The following is a 19,404-nucleotide window of genomic DNA, read 5'->3' on the forward strand; positions in this document are numbered from 1 at the left end:
CGCTCCTTTGTTGAATTTCTAAGAAAACATCTGAAATGTTTCCACGAATTTCACGCTCAGCTGTGATATGCCAGTCATCTCCTTAGGCCATTGATCACAAATGTCTCTTATCTACTTTACATAATTAGTCTAACAATAATGGACAGTTTTATTTACTTTAAAACTTTACAGAAGTTCAACAAACTATATAAGCTAAAGTAACTTAAATGTTCATGGTACTCTAAAAATACTCTGTATGTATATAAACTATATACCCAAAACTTGGTCTTGCAATAAAAGTGTTACAGGCTTCTAGTTTAACAGCATCTCACAGCAGAGACAGAGCCCTCAGACATCGACAGGAATGTGCATAATTAAAGTTTGGCTCTAAAACCGTCGCCAGATGCAGATAGAAATACATCATGTGTCCCACATAAAAAGAACTACAAAACCACACTGTTCCAATAACCGCCATCGTGTTCTGACAGCAGGAAGTGTGGACATCTCTCCAGAATGTCCCCCTGTATCCCAGTTGGGGCACTAATTAAGTTTTGTAGTATTGGTCGCAGACAGTTTCTATTTTTGCAAAACACAGGCAAGCTTTTTATGGATAAATGCTTCATTATGCTGAATTGACTGCTGACGTCTGTCGTAAAGCCGTCTTCTATTTTTAACTTAACTAGAGGCATAATAAGAGCAACATGAAGTGCTTTGGAGGCTTCCTGCCAAAACAACACCCCTAAAATCACATGGCTTAAAACACACAAGCAGCTTCTCAGAGGACCGCCGCACACGCTATTTTTTTTTTCTCCATGCTCCAGCTTTTCCACTTACAGGCATGCATATCATGTTCACAGCCCTCACATCTTTTCTGGACCATCAAGGAATGCATGGAATCATAAGAAGGAGTTGCTGATAAACAATGTGTGAAGGTTTTAACAGATAAGGCCAAAACCATACATGGCAAAAGCCCTTTAACATGAGAATGTGCTGCATATAAAACATGTCTCTGTTTTACATGCCCATTTTTGTTCTTAACGGTCTGATTGGCTGATTTACATTAGTGTGAAAGCTCATAAAACTCATGTAACATAGCACAAGTAACTTTGGTATTTTTGCACTGCAAGAAGAACATGAATCATAAATATCCTAGATTTGTAATTATTTATATAGAATAATGTGGCTGTCCTTTCTGTGCTGTGTGCGACTAGCTACCTGAAGAGATTATAGCTGGTCAGCTAGAGTTAGCTTTTCGCCTAGCAAGCAGGTATTCATTCCATATTCTCCCAAAGTAGCAGTTGTGTTTTACTAAATAGTAGCTTTAAATAGACCTGGAAAAGCTGCTGCTAGTGTGCTGGTATGTTTTTTGGGCCAGAAATAAAACTAAAAGTAAACATTTTCTATTTATGCATATGGTGATGTTTTTTTGCAACAGTTTTCCTAAAATTGGATTGAAAAGTTGAAAAACTGAATTTTTGCAATATACTGCATTGTAAACCCTGTATCAAGATAAATACATCACCAGGTCTTGCCAATACACAGCCCTAAAATTTAAGGCCCTTCATTTGTAAAAAACAAACAAAAAAAAAGATATTTTAAAAATTAAGATTAAATTAAGACTTTAAAGACCCACAAGCATACTGCCAAAACTGGACTGTTTAATCTAGACAAAATACAAAACTACATAGAAATGAAAAATCTGATTTTTTTAAACGTCCGGACTCGCATTCTCTGAAGTGCACATTACACCACTGGCTAGGAGTGGGATGTGTGTCTATCTGGAGCACTCAAGTGTGGAAAGCAGTCACAGTCAAAATCCCCAAAGGCTCTCTTGCTGTCAGCCATCCTTGTGTAAGCACAAGTCTGTGTGAACAGCTGGGTGTGTTGTAGATTTGACTGTAGTATCTCCTTCTACGTTTGCATAACAGCAGGGAACAGCTCTGTTTGCTCCCTTGCGTTACATATGCATGTTGTAAAGAGAAAAGTAAAAAAAAAAAAGAAAAAGAAAAACAGAAACCAACAATCTGCCTGGGAGTTAGAATTCTGTCTGTGGTGTTAGCTCAGCATACATTCCACTGGTATCTTAAGTAACATTACACATTTGAGTAGCAGTCTTTGTCTTCTTGTTTGTGTAGCCAAACCAGGGGCTTCTATAAACCACTTTATAGAATTGCTCATAGTTACAGTTTAAGCCTTTTACTCCTGTGCTTCTCTACTACAACTTCAATTAAAGTATTAACTAGTTTTAAGTGAACTTTGTAAATTCAGGATGCCTCCAGAAAATACAAACAAAAGTTAGAAAAAAAAATCATGATTTCCAGTTTTTGAACATACACACACAAGACCTCCACATTCTCAGAATACATAGTAAACATGCTCATTATAAATAATGGGCACTTTTAAAAGATGGCACTCAACTTCTAATGTTGCTCGTTTCATTGATGTGCTTCCATCTTGTGGCCAAACCAATGCCCTGCAATCCCAGCAGCAGCCTTAATCAGACTACTGAAGTTATATTTAGGCAGAGTCCAATCTAATCCGTTTTTATCTCTACATATGCAGGCTTGGTTATCCTGGAATATGAATAATCATTGCTATTCTAAAAAAAAAAAAAAAAAGAGAGAGGTGAAGATTTTCCATAATGCACTGATTGTATCCTTAATGACCATGAACACATTTAACCACATTCATTTTAAAATATTAAAATCATGGAACCAATCGGGTAAAGGTTGAAACTAACAAACAAACAAACAAACAAAAAAAAAAGTGTTTCTTTTTTTGTAAATGTGACATTTTTACACTGCAGGTACTTTTAGATGCAAATGATTTGCAATCCTCTATTAGTGAATCCATCGTTTTAGAAAGCTATAAAATTGAAGCATGCGGAAAAATGTAGACAAAAAAAACTATTGACCTTTAAAAGACCTTTTCAGCGCTTCAAATGACCTTTACAACCATTTCTCTTCCGTTACATACAGTGCATTCACAGTTATGGCAAGGCAGCGCTCTGCCTGAAGCCAGACACATTTACTATGTACAGTTTATCTCACAGCCTGACTCCCGCCAACACCCAGAGTGCCACCTCTTTCCAACCCATATCCCAGGTGATCATTCAATGTGTTTATTTATCTTTGCCACAGTCCAGAAAATGTTCCAATGATCAGGTGGGCGGCTCACAGGTCCCTGTGTGTAGCCGTAAGGCCCCCTGTCTATGCAGTGTGCTTAAGGTCCTAAACTCCAGGGGCATAGTGTGAGGGCTGCTGCTGGATGTGTACTGGTACTTTAACGTGTCGTAGTAGTGATACTTGACTGGTTTGCCATCAGAGTCCCGAGCGAAGGGCCAGAAACCGTAGAGGTGGATCTCATCACAGAAGCGGGTGGCCATGGTGTACATTAGGAGGCCGGTGGTGGGCCGCTTGATCTGGATGTTGTTGGTTAGCCAGTACCTTAAGAAAAATAAAAATGGTTATGGATAACAGCTTTCAGACCCACAAAACTGTGAGCTATTTAAGTATATGAAATATTTAAACCAATATTTGAATATTCAATGCTGTATTTTTGTTGCTCGTAATGACCAGACATTTTAAGTTAGGGATGCTGGCCTTTTGTGCTAAAATTGGCATCAGCCCACAATTCCCATATCTGTGCATCCCTAAAGCCCAATAGGCTTACAAACAATGTACAAACAATATCCAGTAGGCTTGCAAGAACACTAGTGAGCAGTGAAACTATTTTACACATTAACTGACAAACGGGTCCCAAGTCTTTTGTTTTGTTTTACAACTGCCCTGTTTTTCCAAACATTTCCAAATAAACCACTGGCAAAAAAAACACAGCCTTCTTAGTAGGATGCATGCAACACAAGGGGAGAACACCGGTTACATTTATTTTTCCTGATCACTTATTTAAAGCAGCATTATGTGAGAATTGGCATTCTGTGCTACTGGACTTCCCCTACAGTAACCAGTATTGGAAATACAAATAGAGTTTTGACTTGGATTACGCAGCATTAGGCCACTCTGGAGAGATCTCACACCCTCTGCCAAAGTTACATCCTTCCAAAAAGATAGACACCATTCTCCCCATTACAAGTCAGTGGAGCATCAAAATGATGTCAGAGCTATAATTTTAAGGTAAAATCATAATGTTGCTTCAGCATCTACATATGCATGTACACATATATAAAACATTCTGTGACCACTCATGAGCACTGGTCACATATCACAGTAAAAAAATACAGCCTCCAATAAGCCTATCACTTACAACAAACAGCTTATTAACTCCTAATAAGTTGTTTATTAACTCAAATAATGGGAAAAGTGAAATAATGTTGGCTTGTTTCCGACGTACTAAGCATCCTCCGATTCCATTTAAGAGCACAATCTGGCTGCATTTGCCAAGGCTTTTATCAAGCCAGTGATTCAAAGCATTCTATGAGTTCATCATAACCGTGTCTAGGTGCTAGGTGAACATAGATCAACACACAGATCTTGGTCAGATGTCAGTGTGTCCGAGCTTCTCACTACACATTCTCTCCCCCATTTCAAATGATAAAACAAATCCTCTGCAAAACTGGGACCACTTCAGTTCAAAATAAACACCAATTAATAGTACTGACACGTGAAGTGAAAAAACATTGATTATCTTCATCTATAGTTGCATCCGTCAAAGGGTGGGATACAACAAGCAATTCTTGAAGATCATTAAAAGCAGGAAAAATAGGCAAGCACAAGTATGTGAGCCACTTTGACAAACTGTGGGTCAGACTGTGATGGCTAGACATCTGGGTCAGAGCATCCCCAAAACAGCAGGTCTTTTGTGGTGTTCCTGGTAGGCAGTGGTCAGTATTTACCAAAAGTGGTTTAAGATCTTACACACCTACGGTTTTATACTTATTGATGTGATCAACTAAGGCCCCACCTCAGAACTTACAGGACTTAAATGATCTGCTGACAACATCTTGGTGCAGATACCACAGGACAACTTCAGATGTCTCGAGTCCATGCCTCGATTGCTTAGACCTGTTGTACACAAGGGGGACCAACTCAATATTTGGCAAGTTATGCTAATGTTAAGGCTGATTGAACACCCCATTCAAATGACAAGTTTTGTTTATTTGTTTATTTTTCTGCAAATTGTTATGCACAATTTTATTATTTGTCGAAATGACAGTGTTGACAATGAAAATCATTACATATAAAATGTACAAGCCACACCTCCCAGACTATTTTAAATAAAACCGTAATTAATTGTGCATTAAAATGTGCATAAATGTGTCCTCTGTAGAGGATTTGTTTTATTTGTATTATTTTTATTTTTTATTCAGAATCAACAAAACACACAACTTGACCAAATGTGTCTAAAATATTTGCATATGGCTTACAATTCCAACTGCTTTTACGCTGAAGGAATAATCTGTCCAAATCAATTAGTCTGTGAGAATATTTAAGTAGGTGTGTGCCACAGAAGCTGAGTTCCAAAGCTCTATACTATGCCACATGAGACTGTAAATCAATTGCTTGTGTGAAGCTTTTGTGTTCAGGGTCAAGGAATATGAATTTCCTTTTAAAATACTGTGATGACAACTACTGTAGCAGCATCAGTGCTTTCTCCCTAAAATGAGTCAGGTTCACCTTCAATAATTGTAAGTGACTAACTTTGTTGTCTAGTAATGTAATTCTGCTTATAACTGTTTGATTAATAAAGTATTTAATTGCAAATTCTAGCTGGAGTGGAGATGTCCACAAGTATCTTCTTGCTGCATTTTTCGACAGCATGTGCATGCATGCAACACCAATATTTTTACTAAAAACAACAACACTATTACTGAAAACAATATCTTGCTGAACTAAGCTAATTCCAATATGTGTTGGTGGACAAATCAATATGAAACCTGGGCTATATGCTTACCCGCTTTCCAGCTGGTCTCCTGGGGGACCCATGTGTAGTTCTAAAATCAGAACTATACTTCTTAAAGTCACGGGGGGAGGAGGGGAGCAGCAAATGTATAAACTAAACTATATCATCAGGCTACCCACCACTGCGTCTTAGGATATAAATGCCAGGTTTGTTATAATAGGGTTGGACGTCTTCAGAAGCACCATTTGCAGCATTTGTTTTCAGAATAAATACATCTACATTCCACCTATACAAAAGGAACTAAGGAAACGAGCCCAGAGATATATGCAGAGTAGGCTGGGTAATGGATCTCATTTGATGACACAGCAGTCTTCTCCGACCACCTTTTAAGAAGCACTGACCCATCGCTAGTCTTAGCGATCACATGTGATGCCATTCTCTCAGGGCTTCAGAGTGTGGGTACGTGTGTTGAGAGACAACAGATCTGGGGTTGCACATTATGACCCTCCATCTGGTTCCTTCATTATCTTGCAGCTTGTGAACTGCTATTAAGGGCTATTGCCTGCTATTTTAATTGACTTTATTTCATATTCTAGTGGGTCCTGCTGTTTAAGTAATGTGGGTTATCACTAGAATCATTATCATTAGAATGCCAACAGATACATTTAAAAAAGTGTGTTCCTTCAGCTGTGATTTCCCAGCAGATCTACAAAGCGCTAGCAGCATATTTTGTAATGAAAATGACCTTGTAGTAAGTGCAACATGATGACTAACCAAATGAATGTGCAACAAGCTAATGAATCTTTCTAACTGCTTAACTGAGAATAAGATAATAACGATGCTGAATGCCTTCATGGAATCTGTGGAGTGGAGCTTTTAAATGAATTATGAAATGGATCTTAGAGAAACAGCGACAAATCACACAGTCAGAGTAGCCAAGTCATGCTCTCACAATATATGTAAAGGGAGAGAGGGAGCATGAATCTGGGAGATTATGGTATGTAGCAGGGCAGAAAAAGTGCCAATACAGCACACATGGATAGGAACGAGAGCTGGACATGATTCTACAACTGGCATCATCCATGCAGAGGTCAGTAAAAAGGCAAAGGCCATGCTATTTAAAGAGGAGACTGGGGAAAAATGTGAGCCCAGAAGGAGAAAATCTGCTTGACCACAAGTACAATGACCTTTTATGGAAATGGTGATTATCCAAAGCAACTGTGCTGATTTTCCTCCTAACTGACAACCGAAACCGTACAACAGCGAATGTACACTAAATTTTTTTTTTTAGACTTGGATTTATTGTCACCAAGGGGATCTACAACAAAACAGCTTGTCTTAGCAACAAATCGCTGCAAATCTCAACGGCCACTTGCAAAGTCTGCCAGCTGTCACAGACATGTTTAAAATTCTCGTAGATAAATCTCGTAGTGTGAGCACCCCTACACATGAGTGAGTGATCTGGCAGACATAATATTCCAATACACAATGTCAAAATATTTATTCCTTACTTATTTATTCCTAAATAAAGTAAAATTTTATAAAAATGCTGTGTAACATATTTCATACATATATGCAGTTGTGCACTGCATTCACCAGAAAAATACAAACACATTTTTGAATGTTTGAAATGATTGGAGTAAAAAGGGGACTCAGAGTATAAGGGGTTAAACAATGTGTTCTGTATGTTAAAAAAAAAACTTCTGTGAGCAATAAATTAAAAATAAATATTATCTTCCCATATTACCCTATGAGGAAGATGTAAATAATCCAACCATTACTCACAGTTCAGTCTGGTCACCCTGATTAAGAAATATGAATTTTTATAATAAAAATAAAAATTTATTATGTTCAATATTTGTAAATGATTCTGCTTGATGTTGGGGGTGCACTCATATGCTAAACCAAGAGCTGATCTGACCTGAAGGATAATACATGTTTTATCCTAATTGACATTGTAGGGGAGGGGTAAAAGAAATCTCATTTACACTACTAAATGAACACATACAATTAGTGATAAAAACATCTAACATCTAATCAAACTTCAAAAGGCAGCGCTACAGATTCTGACTGCTTTGCATGTCATCTTCTACTCAGTGCTAAGTGCCTGTAGTCTCTTTGAGGTGTTAGTGCTGTTAAAGCCAGGGGTAAAAATAGCCAGAGCCCTGATCAACCTGCTGAGTGAATGCCCCTCTAGGTACACAGGTAAGCACACAATCTCTCCCACACACACATACATACCCTCTAACAGCATGAAGCAGGCGCAGGGAGGGGAAGGCCGCATGCACGTTAACCGTATGAGAGAGGATGAGGCGAACAGCCCACTCTACTCTGTCCTCTCCGCCTTTCGCCATGAAGGCAGGGATCCAGAGCACACTTCCGCTCAGAGCCTGCAGCCGCTGCACAAAACGCTGCCTCCACTCCTTGCTGCTCAGGTCCTGGAAGGCGCGCTGTACCACTGATGGGTTCATGGTCACCAGGCTGCTGCGCAAGCCTACATCCTCTGCGTACTCCTCCACTGGGGCCAGGTTACACCTAAGATGCAAAAACACACACACACAAACTCTTCTTACAGCTGTGGACACAAATTAATCTCATCCAGTGGTACAGTTGTTAAAAATATTAATACGGTGAATTAACCTACGTCATACGACATATGGAACATATTATGATATGAAGCCTATTCATTAATTTTACAAAAAGAATAATTCTGAAAAAACGTTAGACATATCAGTATTCTTAGTGCCAAGCTATGTCAGACTATGTTAACATGCCTAAATAACATTATTTAATGTAAGAAAAACTTCTTCAGTATCAGTAACACTCAAGGCTTAATGTGCGATCCCATGCTTAGTAATTTTACCACTGACAAGCTACGCTTAAAAGATGTGGATGCTGTGCTTACAGGTGTGGATGTCACATTACAATGGACTGTAATATTTCTGATTTCTTTTTGTCGCTGTCATGCGAAAATCTTGTATCTTTTGAATCAGAAACACATTCTAATTTTATTTTGAATTTGAATCTGGTAGTTCTTTATACTGCATTAGTATTTCATAATACAAGGACCAATACAAAGTCAGACTTAAAAAAAATAAAAAATCTGAATCAGCCATAAAAATTGTAAATTGGTGCAACTCTAGTGAGAATATCTGCATGTTTGTTTTACACCAAGTTAAACCACTGGGGCAGCATGTTTAATCAAATATTTTCTATACATACATACATACTACATATAATATATTATATATTATAATATACAGTATATATTGTATATTCTACACACACATACATACATATCTAGTAGTTTATGCATACTTCATTATTTAAAAACTCCAAACTAAATTACATATGAATGATATATACTTGATATATACTGCACTCATATATATTTATAATTACTGCAATTTGGTATTGGCTTTGGTATCTGCTGCTATATAGAATTAACTTATTCTGGTCGCTTTAAAAGCCTCTGGAGTACCCTTTTATAGCCAAGATGGTAAATAATGAGGAAGGGACACTGCAGCATAACTAAAAACAATGCTTTCTATTAGAGCAAAGGTGCACAGACCAGCAAAAAGCCTGACAGCCTGAAATGAGAACTTGTAATGATGTGTGACCTCAGTAGGTGGTCCACCCTTTCCACCCTTCCAAGCAGAATATTTGCGTTTGATACAGCATGCCCTACTGCAAGTATTTTAAATGGCATGGTGTGCAAGGGATCTGTAAATCTACTCAGGTATTGGGTAATTATTAAAAAAGATGTTCTAAATGTTAATTTTAGCAAAGATTTGCAAATTAACTGCACAATTCCATGGGCATGACCACATGCATGCAACCTTATAATAATCTTACAGTATTTTATATAGATTATTTAGAGTATGATTTGGCCAGATAGAAAGAGACTTGTGTTGTTAAAAATTTATATTTCACCTGGTCAACACTGTCCCAAAAGTAACTGTCCTAGTGCTTTTTTGTAAACGAAAGACATATGTGTATAATTTTTTTCATTAGCAGATTTTCTGTGTTGCACAGTTCTCCCCTGATTGCCACTTTTAACCAGTCTTTTTCTTACTGTGGCATCATGAACACTGATCTTATCTGAGGCTACATGCACCAGCAGCACCTCGGAAATTCTCCTGGAACCTTAAGATGTCCCTTTTTAAAACACACCGGTGAATTGCATGTTGGATAACATTGCGCAATAAAACTGTTTTGTATTTGTTAAGATTCTCTTCATATAATATTACAGCATAGAGCCAACAGCTGTGTACATTTACTGTGTACATTAAATTATATTAATGAACACTAGCATTTTCTCTGCCACACAGGCATATTAACCAGTAATTCATACACAAAAGTATACACACTGTATTTGCTTCATAGCACTCCCCTTACCATTGAAACCCCAAAGACCATCAATGCATTTGGAGATTGGAGATACCAAGTGGAAGGAAGTAATCATCTTCCGTAATACCTGGAAGACTGTCACTTACATCCCTGCTAACTGCTCAAGCTAAGCTGTTTCAGTCCTTCATTAATTTTCTCCCTCATGCACACATTCAGGTCTTGCCCTCACTGAGAGGTCATGCAGAACACACACAAAGGATTTAGGCTTCTCTGCCCCTGGAATCTATTGCTTTGCATATCCCGGACCCTACAAAAGCCCCAGTAATAACAACAGCAGTTGGGCATCGCATTACATAGGACAGAGAGTTTAACAGGGTCGAACTAATCCTTCACATCACAACAGTCTGAGAATCCTAGTAGGGTACAGTGTACGCTAGATTAGATTCCACATATACCAAGGCAGGGACAATGAGCAGTTTGAAAGACATTCTACATCCATTGCAATCATTTTAGTGCAGCATGAGGGGTTGTAACACATTCAAATTGGTATTACACACAGCAAGCTGCAGCAAACAAGCACTGCAGAAAGTGAATGAAAGTGTATGCAGTGCACACAACTGTCTAAGCAAATAATGCTTAAGTTGCCTTCAAAAGGCTGGAGGAAAACGAGAAACGTCTCATTATAAATTTCTGGAGGACAGCCGAGGCTTTTTAAAATGTCAAATTTGCTTGGCAGGTACCTAATTGCTGTATTGCCTTTCAGCTCTGAAAGCCAGCAAATCATCAGAGAGAGTAACAAGTCAGCAAGAGTAGCGGTAATGACAGCATGAGCAGCGGGAATGACAGCAAGAGTAGCAGTAATGACAGTTATTTCAAAAACTGTGAGAAGCACATACAGATTCTGAGCTGTGAACAATACAAAGTTCTGACAAATGCTGTTAAGAGGTAGTTTGATAGTAGTGAAAGAGATTTCTTAATGTTAAACATAAGCTTTTCAAAACAGTACTTAAAACCCCAAACACTACTATGAATAACTGCTCATGGTAAGCAGATGAAAAACTGTGATTCTCAAGTTCTAAAAAAAATTACCATAATTTTCATTTTTGACCATAATTCAAGTTCAAAAGAGTCAAACAGTCATTGTACATTGCAGGTAACATGACTGAGAACAACACAGCATCTTACCTAATCACAAAATCATGAGAATCTATCTCATGTCCACAGCTACTGTTCAGCAGTATCCCAGAATTCCCTACAATTGCGCATTGTTTATAGTGCTGGTTCTTCATAGGGGATGCTGTGGGCAAAAGGCGATACAGGTTCTCTGAGATGTTTGTGGTGCTCTGACGGTCAAAAACGTAATGGATAACATCTCCAGGATTGAAGGTGCTTTTCAGGATAGAGATGTCTCTCTCCGCATCCAAGAACCTTAAAACGTTCTTCCTGGAGAAGAATCATAAAGCTTTGATAAGTTCAAAACAAGGACATACATACAAACACAATACTTTTAAAGCTAATAGATATTCTATTAATCACTGCTGAAAGGCTAATGTCATATATGTACATTGTTAAGCTGTATGCAAAGGTTTTGGCAGACTTGGGCCAAAACAATTAACTGTAAAGTAATATTTTATGGTAAACATTAATACATTTACATGTACGGCATTTAGCAAACGCTCTTATCCAGAGCGACTTACAAAGTGACCCTTATTACAGAGGTGGGTCAGTGTAGTGTTAGGAGTCTTGCCCAAGGACTCTTATTGGTGTAGCGCAGTGGCAGGTAGTGGTGTTATCTGTTGCGCCACACCAACCACATTATAATATAATACAAATATAATACACATTATATTTGATGGAGTTAAAATTTAAATCACATAATAGTAAATAGTAATAGTAAAAGAGGTAGTTGCTAGCTTCACACGGTCAGAGGAGACATGCTAGTCTTCATCCTCCTAGTGTTGGGGGCACTGCGAGTGATAGGGGATGTTCACGAGTGAGGATTCGGTAATTGGCCTTCTAAATTGTGTGTGTGTGTGTGTGTGTGTGTGTGTATGTACACATACACACACACACACACATACACACACACATACAAGTAATATGACTGTTTTGTTGATACAAAAAAATCAACTTTGTTCAGAGGTTTTAAATTAAAATACAGAGCCAGAAGTGCCACACGTATAGAGTACTATAAATAGTTAAAAATAGTTTACAATAAATATTAGTAATTCAAAATATTAATAAAACAGTTCATAGCTAAAACACATTACATACATGTGTTTTGTGTGATTTAACTGAAATACCTGATGTTACTGGACAGAGTCCTGTTGAACATCCATCTTGATGTGGAACTGCTAAATTTGTTCTTTGAGAAAGGATGTGATGGAAAAGGAGACACAGACTCTTCCTTGGAGCCAGCTATAGGAGAGGGAACAGCCTTCAACCTTATCTTCCTGAATATTGAACACAAGATACAAAGAGGAATCCATACAGATGCACCAATGCCTCTGCTACTGTGGTATGACTAGGCAGCTAAAAGTGTTTTTTTCTGACTCTTCACAAAACTGAAATAAAAACTACAATTATATTCATACCCATACAAAAAGATAATCTACACTATGCCTACTTATGCCAAGAGCAACACAAAAATGGATATATTCATTTGGGCCATAGGTACTGGAGGGGGTAAACACCACTGAATATGCCCATCTCTGGAACTTAAGTAGAAAACCCATAAGCTGATGACCCTGTGCATTCTCTGCAGCCTGCAACATTTTAACTTATGATTAGCATGAACATTTAATCAGATAAAACACAAACCTGTTTGAATTAGATAGAAAGCCATATATCTGAAACTTCTGAGAGCCTGTTGTACTGCTGGAGGAGAAAAAAAAAAGATGCATAACATTGCAGATTACATAACATAAAACAGCGCACTGAATTTATACAGTTGAGTTTGTACATGTATGCCAAACAGATCTAATGACCTTGCTGAGTAAGAAATAAGCATCACCCAATACAGGCAAAACCCAGCAAGAACTTGAATGTGAATAAACTGTTACATGGATTCACAATCTCAACCTGATTTTAGCAGGTCATCCATTTTATTACTACATTGTGCAAGCACACACAAGGGGAAAAATAAAATTGTACATAATGAATTGTACTTACAAAAATTGGTCTTAGGCTGTGGTCAGAAAAATAATGGATGGTTTTTGAAAAGCTGCCAGCCAAACAAGATAAAAATGTTTTTTGCAGTCACAACATAAACACCATACTTGCAATACTCCTCCCGTCATTTTGGGATAAAGCTTTATTAAAAACACCACACTAGCTGGGAATCTATTATTGTTTCTGTGGAGCATATAAATGTTTGTTTAATTTTTAGTGACTGCTTTCTATTGATCTGTTATACATTCCAAATACAGTACTCAGAATGACAAATCAGAAACCAACTGGAATGTTATTATCAAGGCTTTTATACTCCCAATCTGATGAGAGTCACTTAATGCTGACCATCAGTCGATACCGAACCAATTCGATCTTTGATTTTATCTTTTTTAGAGACATTTTCTATAATCAGACATGCTATACTGATGTACTTTGTTTGTTAGCAACTTTTTAAATCCTATAGTGTTTAATATCTTTAATATCCAATATGACTACCAGACCATTTCCCCTCCAGTTACATCAGAACTCTGCAGTCAAATCACTTGGTGTGTGAACATTAGCTTCCTCTTTGGTCATGAATGAGCTGGTTTTGAAACAAAGAAAGTTTAGAGTGTGGTTCTCTTGCTGGCAGAACAGAGTATTACCACAGGTAGTTTTGTTTCTAACCAGGGCTAATTCAAAAGACGAAATGGGAGTAACGTTACCTTTCCCAATGGATATAATGGATATAATCTTTTTCGTGGCACAACTACAACCAAACTGGGTGGTGTTGCCAGCGTGGACAAAAATGGCAAAAAAAAAAGACAAATATTTAATAGAAGAGTGAAGAGTTTAAATGATAAGTTTCTGATATATTAACTTAAAAACTCTTAAGTGGTGTTCTATGTGCTGTTTGTTATTTTGCTGGATCATGTTTATAGTGAAGTTCTAAGCTTAGGTTTTTCTCTTTTCTGAACCTTCTGTTCTGTTCCACCTTAAATAATGCAGCAGTTACATTCTGCTGTTGAAAGGTACACATTGTAACTGTGGCACTATGTAAGGTGGAATGGAGAGTTAGAAGCCAACTTTAGCTTTTGTTTGGGCTGCTAACATTACCACACTTATTTTAAATAAAGCTTCACAGATAAGTCACAGATAATCAATGTAGTTTTGGAAAAGGTTTGAAGTCTGCACCAGTCTATTATTGGTGCCTAGAGAACACCACATGGCACTCTGCTGCAGCAAACCTAAGGATTGGAAGCTAATTAGAAATCGGATAAAAATCACTGTACTCCGTATGGGGGAGAATTTGAATAGTAGTTTTTAAGAATCTGTTGCATTTTGTCTGCAAGCACATGGGTCTCAATAAATATTGTTCACTGTAAAAATGTCTTTAAATACTGCCCTATAATATTTTATTTTATAATATTTTTTACCACATTGCACACTCCTACTTGTCCTATTGTCTGGAACATGAAGCTCTCAGTTAGAAGTATGTGCTTAATTTCTGTGCCTACAACATTCACATTAAACTAGCAAGCAAAGCAAAGGATGAGGTATCTATGTTAGGTAGACACTTAAGCATGATGAAGAGAATAAAGCATGCAATGTAATTCCACACTACCTGACATTTAACAACAATATACAAACAGTATATGTATTCAAAAAGGTCTGTACCACACTATTCAAATCTTCTCTGAATAAAGTTAACAAAGCTCCATTTTACAGTTAATTTTCCCCTAATACCAAGCACAATCTGAGCTCAAGTGCTTAGTGTGTTCACTCCAAAGCCACAATGATCATATTTGTCCAAGATGGCAGACTTCAGCTGTGGGTCTTGCTTATAGCTGGGGAAAGACAAAGTGCTTTGATTCTTTCTTTCTCCTTTTTTTTAATCACTGTGCTCTTGATTTCAGTGACAAATCAAACAGTAATCCTCTAGTTCTTACAAACCACCCACTGCACAGTATTCTGGGCTGACACAAATGGGCACTGAGGAGTGAACAGGACACGCTTGAGAGTGGGACAAAACCACAAAGCTTTTGGCATTTGTCAAAGAGCCCCAGGGTTGAGTGTGTGCATTGGATGATGCCAAGAATTAACTCAGGATTAAAGATTCAAAGCATATCTGCATGGTTTCGCCAGCAATGCTTGCTTGGAAGTCTAATCTTCGGAGAAGAACAGTATTACACCAAATCTGTTTTCAGATCTGTTTCCAAATCTGGTGTGTCCACAGGGTGATTTCTGAACAGCTCATATTAGTTGCAATACTAGTTAGGCACGGTTAGGCCACTGAAACTCTGGACTTCAAGGCTGCTCCTGTACTGAACCAGGTGCCAGGCCAAGACTCTGACATCAATCTCCAGTCCAGTGTGAAAGGCTTAATTAATAATTCATGAGTTAGGTCAGGTGTATCAGATCATGAACAACATAAAAAAAACTGAGCTCCTCTGCAACTGCAGTTGAACAGCTTTCTCACAGCAGCAGAATAAGCCAGAGGAAAAACAGAACCTGTAGCCCTCCAGGGCATGGTTAAAAAAAGTGTTTGCTTCACAGTAAGGAGCACAGGTACTGAATAACAGTATCATGCTAAAGTATGCAGTGTCTACACAAACCTTACAAAAATGTTCAAACCACAAAGATCTCCACTAACCTCAACTACTATCACCTCAAGTACTTACTCATCAGTGCTTAATGAACCACATATCCCCCAAACCCTGAATCTTCTGACCTGAGCTGGGTGATAATACATTTTTTTAAATAGTGGGATGTTGTGTTTTAGGGCAGTATCGTAATATCAGACAATATTTAACTGAATGTAAGTAAATAATAATTAATGAGTGGAGGCTGCTGAGTGGTTCTGTCATCTAAGCATCATCCCAATCAATTGTCGACTGCCCGTTCAGCTGTCCAGTGGCATTGTGTTAACAGAAGTTAAAAAACTTAAGTATTAGGCTGGCTTCACATGACTTGTAGGCAACACATGCAAGCCTTTACCCTCTGTGTACTGGTTGCAGCGTGTGATGGATGATTATTAAAAAGCTGGTGGATGGGAATTAGAAGTCAGCTTCAGAGAAAATTTTATTTGGCTCAGTTCAGTTTCGGACACAAAACGCTGTGGCCCGTGCTCGGACACCAATTTCTCAGGCTGTATGTCTGGACCGGAATTACTGACTCCAATAAACCTTTAATTGTTTAGCCTGTTTTGTTCTACTAAAATTAAATGAAAACTGATTTTTGCTGTATTTTGACCCGTTCTTAAAAAACAATCTGAAGCACTCAGTAAATGATGAGGTGTAGTTTTCACTTGACGTGTTTCAAGGCCTCATGAAGTCCTCACTAATTATCAGATTGATTTAATGAGGTGTGTTAAATGAGGAGGTGACATTTCACTGTGGCATGACAATGCACAAATAAAAATAGCCAATAAATGACAATTTTCTAAAAACAAATTTTTTAATGTCTTGTTTTCATTCATACTTATAATTTAGAAACATTTTCACCTGAGGAATACAAAAAATAATAACAAAAAAATGAATAAAACATAATATCATTAGACTAATCAATTATACAAGTAATCGTAGTTGAAACCACATCCAGACCGTATCCAGATATAGCTACTGGGGCCAGATTGGCTTTTAACTGACACTCTTATCCAGAACCACTAAAGCTCTACATTTCAATTATGTTTACGGCGCATGCTTGCTCAGCCCGGCAACCCAACCCTATGGTCTTTCACATGGAGGACATCGATTTTACCCAACAGCCCAACCATAAATACCATGAATACACTGCACAAAATGTAGCCTGCTTCAAAAACGCGCTTGACAACAGAGACACGATTATTTTATGTAATATATATATATATATATATATATATATATATATATATATATATATATATATATATAATATTGCTTATTTATCAAATCTATCGCTAAAACGACAAAGCAATATCACAGTATACCGGTATAGACGATATATTGACCAGTACTCTTGTAAGCTTTCAATTTGTCGTCAATTCTGAACGATACACTTTCATTCATTCACTCGCACCTCCGTGCTCCCACACTGCCGGTGAGAACAACCACTGTACCTCACAATTATCTACTGACACGCTGATTTACGGAAGTGCAGGGGGGCATTAATACGTACACCAAACGACAGGAAGAACACGGGTCATATCTAACGAAAACTAGCTAGTTATTACGTTTTAAGCCACATTCATAAAAACAAACGAAGACAGAGCTACATGTAGAGCTTGTATGAACAACCTCTCCTCACCAACAAAACCTCGCATGTAACAGGACTAGGCTGAAGTTGGCTTCTTATGATATGATTAGAAATGTCGGTTCCACCTTAAATAGTGCAGTATTTACTTAGCTAGCTACAGTTTTCTGTACAGGCGACAGAACGTAGCTACATACTGCACCGTTTAGGCGTAACGGCAAATTGGACCGAGAAGCCAACTTCACCCTCGCCACACAGGTCAGTCATGTCCTCAGCGCTCCAAACTATAGCTAGATACTTACGCCATCTCCTCTTCGACTTCAGATATGTCTGCCAAAATCAAAAATATCACCAGAACAGTCACAAATCCAAACAGGAGGGCTCTCAATTCAAAAGGCATGACTTAACCGAGCAGAGGAGTCCTTATCTTCCAGGTAGGCGTTTAAAACAGAGGACGATGGAACTAGCCTACTTAGCAGCGGACAGGTTGCTCAGGCGTGAGCTCCTTTTGTCAACGGACCGTTCAGACAGACTGCTTTACTCGCTGACGGTCAGTCCACCCCCGCCAGCGAGAGCCAGGTTTCGTTTCTTTCTCCCACCTCAGATCACAGGACTAACTCTTTCACTGAAAGTTTAAAGACAGACAGCAAAACCGAGAAGCACGCGACAGTCGGTCTCTCACAGCACTTCAGTGCATGAAAACCGCGAGGAAGAATTAAAGTCTCTCTCTCTCTCTCTCTCTCTCTCTTTTGTAATAATAATATTTCATAGAGTTGTTATTTTTGAGGATCTGTCTGAGGAATGTGCAGTTCAGACGTCCACTTTGAGGTCCTCTTTCTGTTTTGTTTAGCCTGCCTGAATGTTTTTCTCACATATCTCACTAGCACTCTTATCAAAGGTAGACGAGAAGAATAGTGCCAGGCTGCTCATATGAAAGAATACTGTAGTACACTACAATGTATAATGTAATAATCATTTTCAATTTGTGAGTTGGTGGAAGTACTAACCTATGCTGAGCAGAAACACCACACAATCCTTGTCAAAGTCACTCAGGCCTTCACGCCTGCCCATTTCTCCATCTTTCAACCTGTTCACCACAAGAACCAACTTTTCAATTACCATCAAATATATCTTTCTACCGTGACATGTACTGTTGTTACGAGATTGTCCTACTCATTTTATCATGTCATGTGTTCGTAACCTGCTACTGTTGGAATCATTGCTAGTGCAAGGGGGAGAAGGGGGAGCCACAAACATTTGGGCTTTTTGGCAGTATTACATTGGGGGAAGAAAAAATGGACAAAGAAATAAAAACAACACTCTGAAACACCCTTTTTAACATCAGTGTTATGGTGAAAGGGTGGAGCTAAACTGCTGTAGAAATGAAAAATATTTGAGTGTATTAGTTTTATGACATTAAAATATCAGTGATTATAAAAATGGACTGTTTTTGCTGGTTTCCATAAATGGAAACTAATGTTACATTTTGAAACATTAGTTGTCCAAAAAAGTAAAAGAAATCTGGTGTTCAATTATAAAGCTTTAAATCATATTGTGATATAGTTTTATGAATAACAAGATTTTTAGGTTTATGGTAATTGATTTTGTATTTCTAAATGCATGAACGCCGTCTGAACTGATCCTCGAGTTGCAGGTGGGTGTTGTGTATTGTGTTGTCAGAGAAGTAGGCAAAGCAAGGCCTGCAAATACAGTGTAATGACATGGATCTAGATGAACTGTTCTGTAGAGATGACAAGCCAGTTCTGCAGAGAATAGTTTATTTCTTGCATTCCCCCTGTAATTCTAGCATTGCATCAGCACTTCTGCTGTTGATGT

At 38.0% G+C, this 19,404-nt stretch overlaps 1 protein-coding gene across 1 annotated transcript; it reads right to left on the reverse strand.

The window, feature by feature from the left end:
- Window positions 1-1,614: 1,614 nt before the first annotated feature.
- On the reverse strand, window positions 1,615-18,074 carry st8sia2 (ST8 alpha-N-acetyl-neuraminide alpha-2,8-sialyltransferase 2). Its single transcript, XM_072694966.1, has 6 exons — window positions 17,871-18,074; window positions 13,009-13,062; window positions 12,492-12,641; window positions 11,374-11,631; window positions 8,080-8,373; window positions 1,615-3,425 (listed from the first exon to the last, which is right to left on the reverse strand). Exons 1-6 carry the CDS (start codon window positions 17,966-17,968, stop codon window positions 3,140-3,142), a joined length of 1,140 nt encoding a protein of 379 aa, XP_072551067.1. The 5' UTR covers window positions 17,969-18,074; the 3' UTR covers window positions 1,615-3,139.
- Between the last annotated feature and the right edge of the window lie 1,330 nt (window positions 18,075-19,404).

The sequence above is a fragment of the Salminus brasiliensis genome, chromosome 13, assembly GCF_030463535.1.
Source record: "Salminus brasiliensis chromosome 13, fSalBra1.hap2, whole genome shotgun sequence".
Lineage (NCBI taxonomy): Eukaryota > Metazoa > Chordata > Actinopteri > Characiformes > Bryconidae > Salminus > Salminus brasiliensis.

What these genes read in the sequence shown, in the direction of transcription:
- st8sia2 (XM_072694966.1), bottom strand. Translation starts at nt 17,968, where the DNA reads ATGCCTTTTGAATTGAGAGCCCTCCTGTTTGGATTTGTGACTGTTCTG. An exon ending in ACTCTGTCCAGTAACATCAG is followed by an intron (nt 11,632 to 12,491) that starts GTATTTCAGTTA and finishes ATTCTTCTCCAG; the next exon opens with GAAGAACGTTTTAAGGTTCT. An exon ending in CTGCTTCATGCTGTTAGAGG is followed by an intron (nt 3,426 to 8,079) that starts GTATGTATGTGT and finishes ATTTTTCTTAAG; the next exon opens with GTACTGGCTAACCAACAACA.